Genomic DNA, 21,891 nt, shown 5'->3' with positions numbered 1-21,891 from the left:
TGAGGCAAGAGGATCTCAAATTTTAGGCCAGCTTCAGCAACTAAGAGAGGTCCTAAGCAACTAAGTGAGACCCTGTCTCAAAATAAAAAAATAAGAAGGGCTGAGGATGTAGCTCAGCGGTGAAGTGTCCCTGGGTGCAATACCCATTACCAAACCACCCCCAAATGAACCCCAAATATATCATATACCTAAATGTGCAAAACGAAGAAACTTCTAGAAGATAATATAGGAGCAAATCTAGGTCACCTTGGATTTGGCAACGCAAACACAAAACCAAAAGCATGATCCATGAAAAAATTGATAAGATGGACTTCATTACTGTTAAAAAATACTTCTCTGCAAAAGACACTGTTAAGAAAATGAAACACTGTTAAGAAAAGTCACAGAATGTAAGAAAATCTGCAAAACACATATCTAATAAAGAACTGTATCCAAAATACACAAAAACCCTCTTGAAATTTAATAAGAAAACAAATTGTTAAAAAGTCAGAAGTTCCAATCAAACACCTCAAAGAAGATATGTTCATGACAAATGAGCACATGAAAAGATACTCCATATCATAGTTTATTAGGAAATGCAAATTAAAACGACAATAAGATACCGCTACATATCTTTTGGTCTGGTCAAAATCTAGAACACTGACACCATCAAATGCTGACAAGGATATGAAGTAACAGTAGAGCTCTTGTTTATTGCTGGTGGGAATGCAAAATAGCCACTTTGGAAGACAGTATGACAGTTGTTTTCATAGCTAAAGACTTCCCATATGACCATATTTACCCAAATGAGTTGAATACTACTCCACAGAAAAATCTTCACATGAGATGTTTCACAGCAGTTTTATTCAGTATTATCCCAAATCTGAAATTACCAAGAAGTACTCCCATAGGTGAATAGGTAAACTGGTACACTCACACAAAGGAATATTGTTCAGTGGTGAAAACTGAGTTATCAGGTCATGGAAAGACACAAAAGGAATTTAATCAGAACATACTGTTTGATTGCAGCTATATGACACTTGGAAAAGGTAAAATTATAGAGAAATAAAAAGATCAGTGGTTGCCAGAAGTTGGGGTTGGGGTGAAAGAATGAACTGAGGAGCATAAGGGATTTTAGGGCAGTGAAACTCTTCTGTGTGATAATTTTATGATAGATACATGGCATTGGACATTTATCCAAACCCATAGACCTATGCAAAATAAAAAAGAACACTAATATAAACTGTGGATTTTTAGTTAATAATGTTATCGATGTAAGTTTATCAATGGTCAACGAATGCACCGCACCTGTGCAAGAGGTTGTTAATAAGGAAGGAAATGGGGGTGGAGAATATATATGCAAACTATTTTCTGTTCAATAATTTTGTAAATCTAAAATTGCTTTAAGAAATAGTTAATTTCTTTCTTTAAAGTTAAAGCCAAAGTTGCAGAGAAAGAACTCTCCGCTCAGGAAGGTCTTAGAGCCTTGGGGTGGGGAGAGTGATATCCACTTAGAAGTACTATGGAGACGCAAGCTCTTGAGGCTGTTGAGTGCATAAGGGACAGGGACCAGCAAAGGACTGAGTACCTTGCAGGTACCCACGTTCCTTGCTCCACCAGCCTGCCGTTTACTTTCCTTTTCTCTTTTCCCTCCCTCTCTTGTTTTTTAAAACTATGTTCTCTTTGATATTCCCAGGGGTGACAGGGTGACGCCTCAAGATGCCTCGTTTACGAGCTGCCGGACAAGGCCTACAGGAGTCGGGTGGAGATGTCCAATTCGCCGGGCTGCAGTCCCGCGGAGTCCCTCTTCCCGGCCTGTCAGGGCTAACTCTGGAGGGAGGCCCGAGAGAGGCGGGGCTTGGATGCCAACGCGTCGTGCAATTCCCGCTCCGCCCCTCGGTGCGAGGGAGACTGCTCCTGGCAGTGAGCGGAAGAGACCGCTGGTCGGGCGGACCTGAGTTTGAGTTCTGCCTATACCACCCACTATGTGACTCTGGGTAGGCGACCCCTCTGCGCCTCACTAACCCTTGTACCGCGCGGAAAATCTGTCTGCCGGGGGCGAGGACGGGACGTAGGTGAAGATTCACAGGACGGAGGGAAGACACTCCGTTCCGCGCCGGCGGGTCCGGCCAGCGTGTGCGCTCGGGCGTGGGTCCTGCCCCCGGGGGCTGCGAGCTCTGCCGGCTCGGCCCCGGCCCTGCCGCCCTCCCCGGCACTCACAGCGGTCTCTGCCTCTCCCTTCTAGGGTCGCCGCCGCTTCGTCACCTCTTCCGGACGCCTGCACGCGCTGCCCTGGCAACCGTCACCAAGGAAACCAGCGACGTCGCACTTATGACGTTATCACGTCTCTACGGGCCCTGAGAGAGCCCTTAAAGTCCTGAAAGTGGCAGAGGCGCTGCGGCCCCAGGTTGAGGTGTTATGGAAATAGGCGCGGTAAACTGGATGTAAGAGGTCGTCGGGTCTTTGAGACTTTAAATTTTCTTAAGTGGATTTACTTTTTTGTTTGTTTGTTGTTGTTGTACTTGTGTTTGAACCCAGGGGAGCTATTTCAATATGTCCCCACTCTTTTGAGAAAAGGTCTGGCTAAGTTGTCCAGGCTGGTCTCCAACTTGGAATCCTCCTGCCTCAACCTCCCAGAGTAGTTGGGATTACATGCCTGCCTCACAGCGCAGGGCCTTAAGTGTGCTTTTTAGAAAGTTTTTGTGACGTCCTGCACAGAGATGCACAATCCTGCTGTCCTGCAAAGAAGTTGGAATGTGGACGATTTCACCATGAAATTTATGTAGCCATTCAGAATATTTTTGAAAAGTGTAAAACAAGGTGGTGAAAGGTCGAAAGCAAAAGAAAACGAAAAGGGGACAGTCCTCGATGGATCAGTGATGCTTTATTAAGCACCTGAAGGGCATTTTCAAGAGAGAAAATGGCAACTGGTTACAATAGGGGTCTGAGTTTTATGGGGTTCAGTTAGACTTGAATCAGCAGAATGTGCCGGTTGGGCTCAGGGGGAACAGTTGTGAAAAAGCCTATGGTTGCTGGGAAATGGTGAAAGTCCAGAGCCCATTGTTTTCCTTCTTTCCCATGAACCCTTTTCTCCCTGGGGGTTGTTTTCCATATCCTTCTAAGGTTATATTATGTTGGAGAGTGAAAAGAAAAAAACAAAAACAAAACAAGTCACCAAATAGTATGCTAAATAAGTAATTTGTTTTTTTCAAACTAGGCACAAAACCAAGACTGAAATGTAACCATTTAAAGTGGTTTTATTTCTGTAGTGGAATTGCAGTGCTGTTTTTATTTTTTGCACTCTAGATGATTTGAAAATAACAAACTTGGTTAATTTTCATAGAGGTAAAGACTTGTACTTTCTGAAAAGGCACTTTCCAATAAAAAAAAAAAAAAAACCTCCTATATTTCAGGAACCTACAGGGCTCAGAGGCAAATTTCTAGGAAAGATGATTCAAGGGGAATTTCCAAATATTTACCCAGGCCTCTATAATTTGAAAATTTTCATATTTCTCAAAAACATTTTTCTTTTCTCCATATGAAGATGCAGTACCAGACCACTACCAGCACTGCAGGTATAAACTCAAGGTTTTCTGATAAAGGATGAACAGGTCTTTCTGATTGATCTCCAGTTGCTTGCCTACTAAGCTGAGGGTGAGAGACCTGCAATTTACATGTGAGTATTAAGGGACAGAAAGGAGGATGGTGGGAACACAATTCTATAAAATGGGCCCACTGTGCTGACTCCCAGGTTTTCTTTTCCAAGAAGCAACTTACCTGCAACCCTGCGTGGCCTAAGTGAATAGGAAATGTCACATTCCTCAGCAAACTATCCATTCACTGGAGGAGAAATGCAGACCCAAAATAATGTTGATAAGAGGAACCCAATTACCCTAAAGGGGGAGACTTTTGCGACCAGATACTGAAACTCTGAGAGATAAGGATAATTCCTCCTAATTTTAAAATCTGTAAGAACATATGATTTAGAATCTAATTAGAACTGGTCAGCATGGGCCAAAGTGACCTAGAGTTGCCATGGCGGTGGGTACTTGAAAGTCTGTCACCTTGCTGTCAGTCAAAAGTCAAGAGGTAGACCTGGGCAGGACTTTCTGAAAACTTCTCTGGGATCCCCAATAAAATTGGAGTGCAGGAGAGGCACATTGTCTCTCTCCTCTGAGAGGACCTACCCTCTCCCTTGAGAGTGTCCCCTTTCCCTTTTCTTATCCCTTTAATAAGCTCATGTTCTGTTACTCTGAAAGCCATGTCTGATATCTTCCTGACTTGGTTGCAAGATTTGGGGTTTGAAGGGTGGATCTTTGCACTGCCTTGGTTTCTGTGAGAATAGCAAAGACACAAGATGGAGAGTGGGATTTAGGTATATATATATGAGCATCAAGGGGTAGGGTCTTTTATATGGGGCACCATTCCTTCACCTCATGACCACAAGGGGATTATGTGGCATGGGATAATGAACAGCTAGATCTATTTAAAGGGCTTCTGAGGAAACACCATGCCAGCTGAAAGCCAGGTTTCCATTAAGATAAGAATGTGCTATAACAAAATTAAGGCTGCAGAATTTCAGAATAGGCATTCTAGAATGCATATTATAAAGTCTGCAAAGCAGGGAATTGGTAACATTTGCTCCAACAATCAAAGGATCCCCTTGCCCCCAGGACACTTTACCACTGAGCTACATTCCCAGGCCTCCCAGCTTTTAAAAAAAATTTTGAGGACTGGAGTTGCGGCTCAGTGGTAGAGCGCTTGCCTGGCATCTGTGGGGCCCTGGGTTCAATACTCAGCACCACATATAAATAAATAAAATAAAAGATCGTTGACACCTAAAATTTTTTTTTTTAATTTTGAGATAGGTTCTCACTGAATTGCTCAGGATGGCCTGGAACTTAATCCTCCTGCCTCAGCCTCCTGATTTGCTCAGATTACAGGTATGTGCCACAGTGGCCTGTCAAGAATTCCTTTTGACAAGGATATTCCAGTAACCCATTCTTATGAAATCAGGGATGACTTTTCTTTATGTTATCTTCCCACAGCTAGTACTGAGGCTTTCCCACCAATATTTTTCTGCCAATTTTTAGTCTCTTGAGAATTTTCTTTAGTTTATAAACTTATGTTTTATCATCCAGGAAGCCAAGGGATTTTGGGTCACCATGAACTTCCTCTGGTAGACTGTCCAGATGTTTGTTAATCCCAGCCTACTTTCTGTTTCTCTTATCAGAAATACTTGTAGGACACTGCTCTTGTTTGCTTTTAAATCTGAAATGTTTATTGAGATTATTATAGATTCACATGCAGCTATAAAAAACAGCATAGAGATCTCTTGTACACTTTACAAGTTTAACCAATGGTGTCATTTTGCAAAACTATTGTACAATATCACAACCAGGATATTGACATTGATAAAATCCACTGATATTATTTATATTTCCACAATTTTACTGTATTCATTTTTGTGTTTAGTTCTATACAGTTTTGTCATGCATATGGTCACATATCCACCATCAGTAAATAAACTGAACACTTAAAAAATAGCACAAGAATTGCTCTGTTGTGCACTCATAACTATGTCCATTGAGGCACATTGGGCTCTTTTCAGTTTGGGACAGTTAAAATTAAGCAGTTATGATTATATATGTTCAGGTTTTTGTGTGAACATGTTTTCACTGTTGTGGAATAAATGCCTAAAAGGGCGGTTGCTGACTATATCACAAATGCATAATTAGTTTTTCTTTTCTTTTGGGATGGGTTATCTTGCTATGTTGTCCAGGCTGGCCTCAAACTGGATCCTCCTGCTTCGGCCTTGAATAGCTGGGATAAAAGGCATGTGTCCTCACACCTGGCACATATTTAGTTTTATAAGAAATTACTAAATTGTTTTCTGGAGGGACTAGACACAATGACAAAATCAACTAACAATACAGTTCTCAGAATTTATCCCTGTCATTAAGTGACCCATGACTGTATTTGTATACCAGTGTTCATAGCAGCAGTATTCACAATAGCCAAAAGGTGGAAGCAACCCAAGTGTTCCAGTAGATGAATGGATAAACAAAATGTGATATACACACACACTGGAATATTATTCAGCCTTAAAAATGAATGAAATTCTGATATATGCTATAACATGAACCTTGAAATCTTATGTTAGGTGAAATGAGCCAGGCACAAATGGACAGATATTTTATTATTCACCTACATATCTATCTAGAATGGACAAGTTCATAGAGAAAAAGCAGAAAAGAGGTCATGGGGAGTCAGGGAGGAGAAATTGGAGTTAGTGTGAAGCCTAGGCAATTTGGGATGATGAAAAATTCTACGGGTGGCTAATGGTGATAACTGCACCGTGTTATAAGTATCCTTAGTTTTGATGAATTAGACGCTTAAAAATGGTCAAAATGGCAAATTTTATGTTGTGTATATTTACTGCAATATTTTTTGTTAATAAACTAAGCCTCTTTTTGTGTGGGTCTACTTTTTCTAATTCCTAAAACAGATTCTTCTCAGTTCCCCATAGCACCTTTATCCATGCTTATTTATCATCTTAAAGATAATAGGGTCACCAAATAGAGTTCCCCCCACTGAAATTATATTCTTTCCTACAAATAAGCAATATAATCAGTGGTTCTACTTACTATCAGAAATAAAACTGAATTGAACAAAGTCAGAAGGAATAGCTGGATTTTAACTGTCATTAGTCAAATCACAAACTTCAATTTCCTTCATAAATAGCAATATTCTCATTATTATCCCAATCAAATAGGTCATGAAAGTGTTTTGCAGACTGTGGACTGCTCATTAGTTATCTATATTATTTTAGTAGTAAGACATTTTATCTGTATTACTACAGATTTAGCTGTTTTGCTCATATTGGAAGTGCTGCAGCTTAAAACCAAGGTCCCATTTGACCTGGTTTCAGAGTTCTCCATTCTGAATTTCAGCTTTGCAGGTCCAAAATACAATTTGGTCTTTAACTATGAGTGTCTTTTTGGGCTATACTTTAGTCATGGCATTAAGCAATGACAGGTAAACCAGGAACACTAAGCCACTAGTCCATATTCAGGTTTTGTGACCCAAATCCAGAACTTCTCCCTTCTCATAATCAGACATTCATGAAGCCCAGAGTCATCATAAAGGTAATATGAGCTGGAATTAAGACAGCCTTATTTTTGGCCCAGGGTTAAGCCTGATTAACTTATTCCACTGAATACTTATGAACCCACATAGATTAAAAATGCTTATTTATTCCAGGCTCAAGTTATTCATATATATATATATATACACACACATATATATATTATATATATATGTACTTATTTTTTACATGTTGATAGACCTTTTATGTGGTGCTGAGAATCGAACCCAGTGCCTCACACATGCTAGGCAAGTGCTCTACCACTGGGCCACAACCCCAGTCCCTCAAGGCCCTTCTTGATGGACATCCTGCAATGGATTTGGGCTTTGTTGGCCACTAGCCTCCAACAGACTCCCCAGCACATTTTGTGTTTTAGCCTAACATCATTTTGGCCACAATCAAGTCTTATTTTACTCATGGAGCTCTTCTAAGATGTGTTTATATATATGGTGTTCTCAGTCATCATGTTGACTTTATTAAAACACTCAATGTTCTGCCAAGAGTCAACAATCCTTAGTTCCAAAGGACTCCCCGATGGACGACATCCACCCTGGCTTTCCACCAAGGCTTCAGCACAACGGGTTAGTAATATAATTTTCCTCCCTAGTTTCTCAGTTTCATTCTTGGCTCATGCCAGTCTTTCAAAACATTTGGATGAGTCGCCTGATCTCAGTAATTAGCAGTTTCTCTCCTGTTGATGAGGTCCCCAAGCTTTCATGTGCTTACTTGTGTTTACCATTTCCACAGTAAAGAGTGTATGTATGTGAGACCTCCTCAGCTTCCTTCTTAGAAATATTGACTAGCACTAGGTGGCAGAAACAGGTGAAGGGCCTAGGTTTTAAAGTGATGGCAAAAGGGAGAGGAAAAGGGACAAATCTGGTTGATGAGAGAGACTCTGCTATTGAAAAATTGATAGGACTTGGTGATTGGCTTAATGATTAAAGAATGGGAGGAAGGAAAGATGCCCAGGAGATAACAGTGAAAGAGGGAGGGATTGCTGACAGAATGAGTGATCTAGGAAGGGTCACCAGCAGGGAAGACAGTAAATATGGTAGGAGATGAGGTGAGATTAAACATCATTGACATAAATTCACTCAGTTACACTGGGGATAGAAAAAAAAACAACAATGTTATAAAAGCTCAGAATACTATAGAGAGGACTTGATCCTGGGTTCCTCCAAGGACCAATTAGATGCTGGTCTCTATTCTAGATCCATTTATCACTGCTGACTTTAGGAGAAATTTGCCTCACTTTGGTCTTGCTAAGAACAAATTCTTTCACCTCTTCTTAGTGTTTAAGGTGAGTTTCTCTCCCTCTGGAAAATTTCAAATAAAAAATTAATTTCAGAAACTGAATCCATCATTTATACAGTCTCTCTTTATTTAAGAAGGAAACTGCTGCATGAGCAGGGCTGGTTCTTCCCTGCACTGATCCCACGTTAAAGCATTCACTGGGAAAATAGCAATCCAGTCAAGGCTAGCACGTAGGTTTCCTCTTCTAAATTTGAAGAGCTCTCAAACAGAACAAGCACATAAAATTATTGACAGTCCTGCTATTTGATAACTTCAGAATACTTTTATGTTCATTCAGCTTTGTTTTGGCCTCGTAGCTATTAGGTAGCTAGAGCTATATAGATTTACATAGGGATAGAGCCTAAATTTCAACCTCCTTGAACTATCTGAGCAGGTTCATCTGTGAGATAAAAGGCGTGGCCTACGTGGACCAGTTCTCTCATGGTGGGGCCTGGGTCACCCCAAAATTCTGGCTCTTTGATAAAATCATATACTTAGGAAAAAAAAAAAAAGAAAATCATATACTTAGGGACTCAAATGTGGATGCAAATTCCAAATGTCACCACCAGATGTCACTGTTGCTCAGAAACTAGAAACTAGAAATGGGTATAGTCATCTCGGTAACCTCAGCAGAGAGGTTCCAGGATCCCCTGTGAATACCAATGTTCTTAGATTGTTGAGTCCCTTATATAAACTCACATAGCATTTGTATATAACCTATGTGAATACTCCTATAAGTTGTCTCTAGATTAATTATAATACATATCAATGTAAACACTATGTAAATAGTTGTTACATTGCATTATTTAGTGACAAGAAAACAGAATCTGTACATGTTCGGTACAACACAATTTTTCTTTCTGAACATTTTCAATCTACAAGTTAGTTGAATCCACGGATGGAGCTTGCAGATATGGAGGGTCAAGTCTAATTTTTTTCTAGGGTTGGTAGACTGTGAATGTAAAAATACCCAAAACTTACTCTAATTCCACAAAAACATACTGAATCCACCAATGCTCTGACATCCAACATTAAGCCAAGAAATCTAATTCTCAATGAAAATCAACATACCATCTCCTTAAAGTAGAACACTGCTTTCTTGGGGAGACCTCTTCCAACCCCAACCCTGGCATACGTCCCTCAACCAGATGTTCCCATTGCATCTGGTACCTAGTAGTCAATATGCTTTATTGTAATCACTTATTTAACATCTGACTTCCCTCCTAGACTTTAAATGCTGAGAGGACAGGCCCATTTCTCCTGTGCTGCTGCATTCCTTCTAACCCAGTAACAATGGTAATAGCAACCATCAACTGAGAATGTATCACATGCTGCGTTGAGCCCTTTACACTTACTACTTTTATTAATCCCAACACTCTAAGCCACTGATCTTATCCCCATTTTACAGATGAGAAAACCATGGCTGTTAGGTTAGAAGTGGCAGACTGGGAACCCAGATCGCATTTAATAAAACACTTCATCATAGCCACTTGAGCTACTTTCAAGAACTTCCACCCTATCCATCCAACTTATTCACCATTCCCTCCTTCAGGCAAGCACTCCCACTTATTTTCTTGACCATATAATGCTCATTATCATCCCAACACTTCACCTTTATTCTCTCATGATCCTCTGCCGTTTGTCTAGAAAAATGATTCTCAATATTAAAATTGACAGTGTACTTATCTAGTAAAATGACAATTTTCTGCAAACATGGAGAACATTAACCCAGAAACATCAACACCAAGAATGGTATTATTGAGCCTTTGGACTGACTAAAGAATTTCTTGAGCAGCTAAGCAAAAAAGAAAAATCTCTTTAGGGGAAATGTTACAAGATTTAGGCCTCTCTATGTCAATATTTTCCACATTCCCAAGAAAAATGTAAACTAAGAATTTTTATATCTAAATTGTTTTTATTGTGTAAAGGCTATAGATAAACATGTTTAAACATGCAAAAATTTAGAAGATTTTTTCCATGTCTTTCTTGAGGAAACTATTAAATCATTAATTTCTGCCAACCAATAGATTACTGTCTGTCAATTCTGAATATATTTTAAATTATAGAACCAAAAGAGAAAGAAGTGGGCATATGGCAGAACAGAATGTTAACATTATATATCCCCACAATGTAGAAATGAAACAATTAACAAAAATTGAAGGTAAGGAGAAAGAAGGCATGGGATACAGAATATGTTCACTGGTCATGTAATCGCTAATGGTTGGAAGTCAAAGCCTATCAGTTAAAAGCTAAACTGACACATCAAATAGAAGTGTAAGCACATTTAAAACAGTACAAGACAAAACTCTTAGGAAAGATAATATGACTAGTATTGGAGGTGGAGGGGAGAATATCCTAGTTTTAAATATTGTTCATATGGCCGCATAGTTGTGCACATATATCCCAGTGACTCAGGAGGCTGAGGTGGGACTGCAAGTTTGAGTTCAGCCAGCCTGGGCAATTTAGTGAGACCCTATCTCAAAACAAAAAATAAAATAAAAAGGACTGGAGATGTAGCTCAGTGGTAAAGCACCCCTGGGTTCAAACCATAGTACCAAAAAAATTAAAAAGAAATTGCTCATATGGAATTATTGGTGGCTGCAAAGTGTGTTAAAAACTGCTAGAACAAAAATTACCCACAAAAAGAAACATGTCATATATTAAAATACTTTAAAAATTCATCTAAACAGAATATAATTAAAGAACAAAGTGAAAAAAAGGGTGGGGGGCAAATTTCTGAAACTTATTCCCAAATTTATCTTCCACAAAACAACTGCCAAGATTGCCTGCAAGCACCTTGTTATCCAGTCAAAGCTGGAAAAAATAGTTCCTAGTAATATCTTATGCTTTTAAAACACTTTCACATAGAGCTCAGTGACCTATCAGCTAGACAGGACCACTGAAGTTCTCTAGTCTTAGCTCTCATTTCATGGATAGGAAAAGACTGAGAAAACTCTGATTTAGTGCAGGTGACTCCAGCATTAATTTTACATCAGTCAACATTTCAAGTACCTAATATCAGTTGGTATCTACCATATTACTTATCAGCCTGGGAGTTTCTAAAAAAAGTTCCAAAACAGTAGATTGTTACTGTTCTTACAGAAAAACATACAATCAAAACAGACAAAAACAAACAAACATAACCCATAACCATTTGATCAGTTCTAGAGGCAGCACAGTGTAATGGAATACTGGCTGTTGAGCTAGACTGCCCAGGTTCTAGTCCCACACCAACAACCTTCTCTCTCTTGGGCAAGTAGCTTCAGCTGTCCTTGCCTCAGTCTTCTCACAGTGAAACAAAAGGAATAGTCCCTACCTCTTAGGATTGTTAGGAAGCTTTAATGACATACATAAAAAGTTCTTAGAGCAGTGTGCGACACAGTGAATACTCAATACATGTTAGTCATTGTTTCTACTTCATAGGTATTCTTTAATGGTAGTTCCTACAAAAGGCACAAAATATTGGTTTTTTTTTTCTTCGAACAATTTTTTGGCTAGTCTGAGGAATGATTTATTTTTCCAAACAGATATAAGACATTTGATATGTTCACTATTTTAATAACAATACATATAACCATGTCATCGCCATGGAATGTAAGTTCAGGTTAGACAAGTGAATTTTACAAGTGTACTAAAGCATTCTGTAGTTTACCAAAGTTTGTGCATAATGCCTGACCAGACCAGCTTGTTCAAAACCAGCAATCACTTCCATTTTAGGTAATTTGTTTAATTTAACACTTATAAGTCTTACAGAGAAAATAAACATACTGCACACATTTAAAAAGTGCTCTTCATTTACCTTTGTATTAGCACTTAAAAATACATATTTCTATTTCAAGATGACATTTAAAAATTATTCTAATATAACAACAGCAAAAAATATAATTCTGCAATTAAAAAGAGCTAAAGTGGAATCCATAATTAAGTTGTTCTCATGTTTACAAGTGTGATTATGAAATAAATACTACTTCTATGCAGTTCTGTTGTAAGCTTTCCAGGTATGGTTTAAACACACACACACACACACACACACACACACACACACACACTCTCTCTCTCTCTCTCTCTCTCTCTCTCTCTCTCTCAGTTGTGGGAAGATTTATAAGTTATAGTTCATGCACTTTTGTGAAGTAGTTCTTTTAGAGTCAACCAACACTAAAAAACTGAAGTTCTTAAATCAGTTCACAGGGCAGGCAGAAAAAAGTTGAATTAACTGGGTTAAATAGGATTCCTACCCAAAATCCAAAGCATGTGTGTGATATTCTGTAGTAAACTGGGAGTACTTCAGAACTGGCCTGTTGTCTTCTCAGAAGTAATTTCTGTCGTAAGTGTTTAAGGTGGATATTGTAACGCTATCCAATGTATGTAGGTGACATGTTTCTTTTGTGTTAACGTGACTTCCCTCAATGACCTAGTCAGTGAATTTGTCATTAATAATTTGATCACCAGGCAAATCAAGCCTGCAAGAAAAGAAGCCATTATTCAAAATACTGTGTTACAACCTGAACCCACTCAAGTTATTTATTTTTTGACATAAACATATAACCTCGACATAACAAAAACAAGCACTTCCAACAAGACCAAGACAGCATCTCTTCTTCTAAGGTTTAGGTTTTGCCCAGAATTCCTTATACATGGAATAGCCCATACCTAGAGAAAAACAATGCTAGTTAAGTATTAAAATAGTCTCTTCAATAATAAGAAAATACAAAACAATTCAGAATAGCTAAATACAGAATATTTACAAGAAGAATAAGATCCTATTTTCCTAAACAATTTAAATTTCTAAAACTCTTTTTACATATAATTTTTCAAGGTTAGTGTGAATATATTATAATGTTATAATATTCGTTTTAAAGATCAATGAATATTTATCTGGCAACTTTAAAAGGAGTCACATTGTTGTGACATGACACCAGATAGTCAATAAATTATGACAATCAAAGTATAAATATAAAAGTATTTAAAAAATCTTTTCCATCTTGAAAAACTCAACAAAATAGCAACAGGTCTTTCTCAGAAAACTGATGTTACTAACAACCCTATTTGTATGTCTAGACTCTTCAATGAAATTATAAATTCAGTGATGGACAGGTTTCTTTTCTTTAAAACCTTAATAGACATAGACAGTAAACTCTATCACACTTGAGTTATTTTTAGTAATCAATTTTTAGGTGAAAATAACTGATATTTTCAAACTGCTTCAAGGTCAGCTAAAAGTACCTCTTGTTTTATTTGTAAAGAAATACATAAATGGGGAATCACAAATATGAAAATTTTCTGTATGAACCTACCCAAAGTCATTGCTCCTACAACAAAGCCTTGGGCTGCCACTCGCATGTGAATCAGGTGAATGGACATTTTAGTATTTCCCCTGTTCTTTAATTTGTATAATCCATACGCAACAATTGCTGCAAAACCTGCCATACCTGTAAAACAAACAGTTACAAAGATATTAGATGCATAGGGGGAGGGGACCAGGAGGATTTTAACATTAATCAATGTCCTTTCTATTATTTTTATAAGGATACTTTAAACAGATCACTCCTTAGCTAACATACAAATAACAATTAAAAAAAATTTCCTGCTAGAACCCCAAATCTATAATGTATAGCAAACATTAGCAAATCCAGAAAGTCAGGATTATTTTTTAAAATGTGGTTTGTGGAGCCACTAAATAAAGTCTTTTAAAGGAATATCAGAGAATAAGAGGAATTAAGCTAATGATTATTACAACACAACAAGTATGCTTAATATATTACGTTATGGAATGAGTATATAACTCTTCCTTCCTGTCCTACTGCAGAAGGCAATCACTTAATATCACAGAGATAATCCTACACATTACCAGCACTGAGAGATCTTGCCTGTATACTCCAAAGTCTGAAATACTATACTGGAAAGTATAGCACTGCATAGACAAAGCAATAGAGCGATATTAAGAGTTTGAATTAAATGGATTATGACTCTAAAATTCTATACAAGGCCAAGCTCTCTCAATCCTTTAGAGGACAAAAAGCATTCAGGAACAACATGACCTTATGTTTTCAAAGTGTACCACTCACATACTTACATAAAACCTAGAGGAAATAATCCAGTCAAATGAAATAAAAAAGAATGAAAACAGATAGTTCAAGAAATAAATAAATGAGAAATAGATAGTATGTAAGATATGGTTGTATGTAATAGAGTTAGTAAATCCTATACTGGTTCCTTGAAAAATCCATGGGTGTAATGGAAGAAATTAATAATAATAAAAATTAATATGAAATTAAGGTTATGATTATTATAACAAAAAATATGTGTACTGAAAGTCTTGAGTTAGGGAATTAATTTATATTCATTTTAACATTTGAAATAAACAAAAAAATACACCCCAATTGAAAATGTAAAAATAACTACCAGTAGTACGAATAGCTGTAGAACTTCCAAATTATTAGAAGAAAAATAAAAAAAAAAGGAAACAATAAGAAGTGCAATAAACAGTAGATAAAGTATATAATAGAAATAAAAGTAAGAGAGCTTATTACAATAATATCAATGTAGGTTAATGTCCTCTTCTTGGTTAAAAAAAAACAAAATCTGGACATACGCTTACAGTAGATATAACTAATTGACACTAAAGAGTTAAAAACAAAAGTAATTGCTGGCTGGAGTTGTGGCTCAGTGCCTGGCATGTGTGAGACTCTGGGTTCGATCCTCAGCACCGCATATAAATAAATTAATTAACTAGGCAATGCAAACAAAAAGAAAGCAGGAGTGTCACTGCTAATTAATATAAAAGTAGAATTCTAGGTAAAAAGCACTGATTGTGTCATACACGCAGGCATTTTATAATAAAAGATTAATCCATAAAAAGTCATATATTATAAATCTAATCAACACAGCAGTAAAATAAATGAAGTAAAATATTGTTAGCAACATAAGGCATACCATACTTGAAGATAATAAAAATGGGATAATATAACATGTTTCTTTTATAAAATAACCAAATTGAACGGTCCTATTATATAACTTCGCTGAAATTTAATATTTCAGTAAAAGGATCACTTATCCTTTCAAAAATCTATGAAACTTTGGCAATATGCAAACATGTATTAGGCCACAAGCAAATTTTCAAATTCCAGAAAGGCTATATTCCTAGACTATATCCACAAAGTCAAAATTTAGCAATCAAAATACAAAATAGCCATATATACACTGAGAAGTTAAGCACTTCTAATTGGGTTTGGAGGTTAAAATAAAACCTGAGAGATTAGGAAATTCGAGCAATTATATTAGTATAGAAACGGAACAGGAGTACAACCTCTAGGAAGGCTAACCAAAAATAAAGAAAATCAAAAGACATCATTAGAAATGAGAAAGGATTTGAGGAGAATGGAAATCTTAAAATGTGGTACACCTATCAATTTCCATTCAAATCTTTTGTGCTCTTAAATATAATTTTGTAGTTTTAATTTCTCTAGATAAGTCTTAGGTATTCCGGGAAGTTTTGTGAGGGAGGTACTTGAAATTGATTTCAGTTGTTTTTCATTTATTTTCCTAGCTTTCCTATAGATAGTTATACATAAAACTATATATAACTATCTATATAAGAAAAATATTATGTATATATATATACATATGTGTGTATATATACACACATATATATATATTCCCCCCTTTCTAAAGTATGTATAGCTTTTTTCATGTCTTCATACAACTTCAAGCAACAATAATAGTGTTCACATGTATACCTGTCTTATTTCTGACTTTAAAGGGAATGTTTCTAATATGTCAACTCTAATTTGTACTTGCTTTTGATTTCTGGAATCAACTTGATTCTAATATACTGATTTTAAGATTTCAATTGAGATGAACACATAATTTTGTTCTTTTATATATGTTCCAAGGCACTGCATGCCTGTGTGACTGCCCCCCAATAAAACCTGAAGACTATGGCTTGGTGAATTTCCCTGGATGGTAGTACTCTGCATATACTGCCATATGTTATTGCCGAAGAATTAAGTATGTCACTGTGTGACTTCACTGGGAGGGGACGCCTGGAAGCTTATGCTTGGTTTCTCCTGGACTTTATTTCATATGCCTTTGTTGACTTTAACCTATATCCTTTTGCTATAATAAACCAGAACCATGACTCTCATAGCTTTTTTGAGTCTTATGAGTCCTGCCAATTCATTGAGCCTAAAGGTAGATTTGGGATCCCTCAACACAATATTATTCATTGAAATAAGAGTCAATAAAACAAAATGTCTGAATGCACACAGAAGAGTTTTGTGATGATATTTATATGCCATTCTCAGCATACTTCAAAAACATAATAAAAAATATTTGAAAATAAATTCAGGATGTGCTTAATAAACGAGCTTACCATACTTTTATTGTTTCAAGCTTATAGCAGATTGAGTATTAGAATATCAAAGTCCAACTTACCAACAGGTACAAATGGTGCCTCTTTAGCTTTTCGGATAAGTTTAGATCCCTGATCTTCATCATACGAAGAAAGAGAAACATCTGTGTTGGTTGACATAGTGGTTGCTTGAAGAAACTTCCTGAAAGAGAATTTCTATGAAGTTCTGTAAAGGCATCTAGAACATTATTCAATACTTGAATGAATGTAAATATCTCCAGTTTCCATGAATAATCTGGTATACGTTATTCATGAACTTTGAAAAATATTTTTAGAAACTAACTAGTTAAAATCGATAGCCATCTTTAGAGAGTTGTATATTTGTTACTTGATAATTTTGCTTTTTCTCCCAATCGATTCCTTCTAAACATCATCAAAATTGTTAAAAACAGTAAAAATTATTAAAAATTGAAATTACTTTTGTCCATTACAATAGCAGTCATGAATATTTTGGTTGTCTTCATCTTCAGTCAACTTGACATTTTTCAGTTACTCAAACCAAAGTGATAATTCCTACTGCGTCTTCAATATCACGTTGGAAATTCTACTAAGCACTTTAAAGTATAGTTAAACACAGTCTTAACTGCTCTCAACTACTAATCTGGTAACTTCAACATGTCACCTCTGAATAGTTTCCACTGTATTACACTAATCTCTATTATACTGATGGTAGGATTTTTTTTAAAGATTATTTTGAATAGCCAAATTTTCTACCTAGTTTATTATTTTTTCCTTTTAGAGAAAAAGACATTTTAAATAATGTTGCTAAAAGTGGTTTCTGTAAACATGCTTTCTTCTTATAGTATTCCTTTAAATGGTACCCCAAAAAAGCAAAATACTAGCCTTTTATCTGAACTGCCTGTAAACTTTACCCTATAGATAAAATAAAGGAGTCAAACACAATACATAAGTGCACAAGTCTCTGATAAGTGTCAGTTACAATAAACTCAAACGAAAACTGAGCATCCCGTTATCCACATAAAATCCTGTCTTCTGAGTTTCTCATGTGCACCACACTCCTTTCAATAAGAGAAGCTCTCATTCAACAGTTTGCTATTCAAGAAGGTAAGTGGCAGTAAGGGCCCTCAAGAAAATGTAATTCTAAAAGGGTGACGTGTTTACTTTGAGAAATGAATTCATCCCTCCAAGCCCCACCACCATTGAGAAGAGTCAATCCTGTCATCTAACAAAGGAAAACTTTACAGGTGAAAATTCAGATTATATATATTTTTTTGTATTCCATTACTATGTAAGTGAATAAACTCTTATTAAGTTTTTATTATATGTAAGATTTAATAAGCCCCAGATTCAGAATGCTTGCTACATTTAAAGAAATAATGGCTCAAAAACTAGGTACTTTTTAAAAAGAGAAATGACAAAGTGATTAATTGCCAATAACGTAAGAGGCAAAACTTGAATTTCAAAGGAGTGATGTCTTTTTAGCTAAAGAAGGCTTGAGAAGTTTCATAGAACAAAGACTTGAGATTTGATTTGAACAAATTGTTTAAATTAACTAGATGAAGGAATTTAACACTGAGTTTATTTTAGGCTGGGATGTTTATTACCTGCCTTCATCTCTTGTCATAAACTTCTCAAAGAAATAACTGTATCACAAATCCTACTTCTACCTTTTTTCTCAACACCACATTTTAATGACATTAAATCTCTTAGATCTTCCCCATAATTTTGCCCTTTGCAAAAGTTGATTCCTTTTCCTGTGACAATTTTTCTCCCTCTCCCCACTTTCTTCTCCTTCAGAAACTTTCTTGGCTCACATCTATTTTTTCAGGTTTGCACCCCCACCCCCACCCCCACCCCTGTACTGGGGATTGAACTCGGGGGCACTCAACCACTGAGCCATATCTCCAACCCTATCTTGTATTTTATTTAAAGGCAGAGTCTCACTGAATTGCTTAGTGCCTCATTTTTTGCTGAGGTTGGTTTTGAATTCTTGATCCTCCTGTCTCAGCCTCCCAGGTGGCTGGGATTACAGGCGTGGGCCACTGCACCTAGCTTTAGGTTTGCATCTTAACTGGCCGTCTCTTCAAAGTCCTCTGATTCCTTAAGTCTTATGTTTCTCAACAATTAAAATTATTCTCAAGTTGGTTGTTCAGAAACAGTGAAAAAATAAGTTATATGTATTTGTAGAGTTTAATCAGTCAGTGAAAAAACCAAAGTGTATATACTTAAGTGCTAATTTCTTTTATTATTCTTATGTCTATGAAAAAAGAAATGATAAGCTGAGGTTGGTTTCCTACAACCTCAAGAAACAAAACTATTACAGACCATAATATACTTATTAAAACAAAAAACTCTGGCAGGTATGTTTTCCTCCTTTGCCTTAATTATTCCTAATCTAAAATATCACTTGACAATTGTCTTTAAAAATTAGAAAGTTGGTGGTTTTTTCACTAATTGTTTCACATGTGGATGACTATAATCATCCACAGGTCCATGAAGCAAAAGGTTTCTTTTCTCCTCTCAGGAGGGAGGGAGATGACTCTCTTTACTATATATACAAAGAACAACAGAAGAAAATCTGTCATTTTTCATTCCTCGTCCATGATGCAGACTCTGAAATTTGTATGAGTAGGACACTTGATTTGGTCTTCTGAGAGAAGCCTCTGTAGCTAATCAGGGTGTAGGGTAGGCACAGTGGTACACGCCTGTAACCTCAGTAACTCTGGAGGAGAGGTAAGGAGGATTGCACATTTGAGACCATCCTCAACAATTTAGTAAGACCTTTTCTCAAAATAAAAAAATTAAAAAGAATTGGGGATGTAGCTCAGTGGTAGATCCCTTCTGTGTTCAATCCCTAGTACTGGGGTGGGGGGTGGCGGGGAGGAAGGGAATCAGGGTGTGGAAAACCCTGTGGTCATTATTTGCTTTAAAGAACTAATGACTTCCTGTCTCTGATCCAGATCACATCATGTACACAAATCAGGATAAAAAACAGTAATGATGAATATTAAAAATCTAACATATCACAGTTGTTCTAAGTTCAAATTATAGCTCTACATCATTATAAATGATATAATTCTAATGTAGTATATATATCTAAAGTCCTTTCTGAATATAAATTTTTGATAATTGTCTTGTCACCTAGAGCTTCCCAAGTGTTCATGATTTACAGCTACTAAAATTGAAAATGTTATTCTTTTAAAGTTTCTAAGTCAATATTCTCAAGTCACATAATTTGAAAGTAGCATGCACCAGATGATTACCAATATTCTTATTTGATAGGTGGGAAAAGGGCTCTGAAGGATTATATGAATTGCTTAAAGATAAGAATACACCTCAGGCAGAGTAGGAACAGAACTAGTAGGATTAGAATTCAGCTCTCCTGATAGACTCCAGGGTTCTTTTAGATTGACAAGAGATTATTACTAAACCATCATTCTAAAAAGATGCTGGTCCAAATTTAATCTGAAAATATAAAAATACATTCCTTAATGGAAGCCCACAATGCTCTCTTTGAATTGTAAAAAATGTGTAAGTCATGCCTAAAGTTAAGTAGTCTTCTTCCCTCAGTGATTTAACTAACCAACAATTTTCATTTCTCTGATTTTCAATTCTTTTTCACTAAATTTCCCTTTATTATCTCATTCACCCACAGTGATTGCCCCAGATTTGCCAGAAAGTTGAACAGATGTAAAAAGAGGAAATGATAAGATATTGTTTGTAGAACACCAATTATTCTGTAAGCTTACAACTAGGAGAAGAGGTAAAAGGGAAAATGAGTTACCAAACATCAGGTGATGTAAAGGATCTTGTCATTCTGGTTAAAGGAACTAAGATCTAGTACAATGTGTCAAATTTTGATTCTGCATCAGTCACCTGTCAGCTTGTTTCAAATGGTTGCCAACGCCCCAGCCTGGAGATTCTGATTCAGATGGTCTGGGGCAGGACCCAAGAAATCTGTATTTGAAGAGGCTCCCTCAAGTGATTCTGGTGCACAAAGAAGTAAGAGAGTATCTGTTATACAGGACTCGGAATACGTGACATACTGAACCACTTCAACTTTCAGACCTTTGTAATCAAACAGGTCACACTGGAAAGTGCCTTGGTACTTCCGGAAGTACTTCCTTTGGTGGGTATTACCCAGAAGAGGGAAAGAGTTGCTTCCCACCCAGAGAAAGGAGAATAATACTGCTAATCATTTTGACTCTTCGCAGTTCTGAACTCACGCTTTGTTTCTGTAGCCTCTAAGTGGCAGGTTAACATGTCAGAAAGAAGTTTTAATTCTGCTACAGATGGTTTATGCCAGGCCCTAGGCCTTCTCACCTTCACTGGGTAGACAGGGTCGCAAAGGGTAGAAGGAAACACCGGACTGGGGCTCAGGAAAAGATCTGGGTTGGAAGGTCCTTTGGTTTCATGTCCTCTCTCAACCTTTCACCCTCCTCTCTTCTCTCTCCTGTGACCTTGCCATGCCTCCAAGGCTGGAGCGCTCACGCTCACTATCCCTACTCAGCCCCGGATCCCAAGACGGTTCCGAGTTCTGGGCATGCTCCGGCTCCTCCTCCCTGCAGCCGGCCCCCATAGCATCCCCTCCTCAGGGTCTCACTGCTGCCCCTCAGCGAGTCCTCCTAAGGTCACGGTTCACTCCTTTCCTTCACTCATCTCTGACCTCGCATCCGCTCGCACGACAGGACCCGGCCTTGTCTACCAACCCTTCTTCCACGATCCACGAGCTCCGAGGTCGCCAACCACACGCTCCTCCCTTTACCCAGGGCATCGCTGCCCTCCAGCCACCGGACCCAACCCTCCCAAGATCCTTTAGACCCAACTGAGCCCTGCCCGCTCCTTCCGGCCCCGCCGTCTGGTGCCCCGACTCATAAATGTCGGCTTCACGACCCTCTTACCGAAAGCGACAAAACCCTTTACCACCGGACCGGCTTCTGGACCTGGTCCGCGCGCCCCGTCCGCCGGGCTACTCCAACTCCAGCCCACAGTCCGCCACAGCCAATCAGAAGTCGACCACCGGCCGCGAGAAACGACGTGTCCCCGCGTTGCGTGCGTGTGCGCAGCGGGTGGGGCTACCGAAGCGGATCCCGGATTGGCT

At 37.6% G+C, this 21,891-nt stretch overlaps 2 protein-coding genes across 11 annotated transcripts in view; both read right to left on the bottom strand.

Annotated features, from left to right (window-relative positions):
- Positions 1 to 2,280, bottom strand: part of Ccdc13 (coiled-coil domain containing 13) — a 55,722-nt gene extending 53,442 nt beyond the window's left edge. For 7 of the 8 annotated variants that reach the window (XM_047530823.1, XM_047530826.1, XM_047530829.1 and 4 more), the window contains exon 1: positions 2,200 to 2,280. The gene's annotated coding sequence lies outside the window, so the exon portion shown is untranslated. Of the gene's footprint in view, positions 1 to 2,004 lie in introns of all 8 variants that reach the window. The other variant, XM_047530824.1, reaches the window with a different exon arrangement.
- Positions 2,281 to 12,907: 10,627 nt separating this feature from the next.
- Positions 12,908 to 21,827, bottom strand: Higd1a (HIG1 hypoxia inducible domain family member 1A). 3 transcript variants are annotated; one of them, XM_047531795.1, is made up of 5 exons: positions 21,692 to 21,802; positions 20,667 to 20,777; positions 16,853 to 16,971; positions 13,714 to 13,848; positions 12,908 to 13,069 (listed from the first exon to the last, which is right to left on the bottom strand). In XM_047531795.1, exons 3-5 carry the CDS (start codon positions 16,947 to 16,949, stop codon positions 13,020 to 13,022), a joined length of 282 nt encoding a protein of 93 aa, XP_047387751.1. In that variant the 5' UTR covers positions 16,950 to 16,971; positions 20,667 to 20,777; positions 21,692 to 21,802; the 3' UTR covers positions 12,908 to 13,019. The 3 variants fall into 3 exon arrangements, with proteins under 3 accessions (XP_047387751.1, XP_047387750.1, XP_047387752.1); XM_047531794.1 differs by lacking the exon at positions 20,667 to 20,777 and having other exon boundaries at positions 21,692 to 21,827; XM_047531796.1 differs by lacking the exons at positions 20,667 to 20,777; positions 21,692 to 21,802 and adding an exon at positions 21,114 to 21,255.
- Positions 21,828 to 21,891: the final 64 nt, after the last annotated feature.

This window comes from Sciurus carolinensis, chromosome 17 (genome assembly GCF_902686445.1).
Source record: "Sciurus carolinensis chromosome 17, mSciCar1.2, whole genome shotgun sequence".
Lineage (NCBI taxonomy): Eukaryota > Metazoa > Chordata > Mammalia > Rodentia > Sciuridae > Sciurus > Sciurus carolinensis.
Note: the sequence above shows the minus strand (reverse complement) of the source record. Positions and strands in the feature narration are given on the sequence as shown.

Bases quoted from the DNA above. Each gene is read 5' to 3' on its own strand.
- Higd1a (XM_047531794.1), bottom strand. From the start codon at position 16,949: ATGTCAACCAACACAGATGTTTCTCTTTCTTCGTATGATGAAGATCAG. The intron at 13,849-16,852 runs GTAAGTTGGACT...TTTGTTTTACAG, and splicing joins GGCACCATTTGTACCTGTTG to GTATGGCAGGTTTTGCAGCA. The intron at 13,070-13,713 runs GTAGGTTCATAC...GTTTTTCTCTAG, and splicing joins TGTAGGAGCAATGACTTTGG to GTATGGGCTATTCCATGTAT.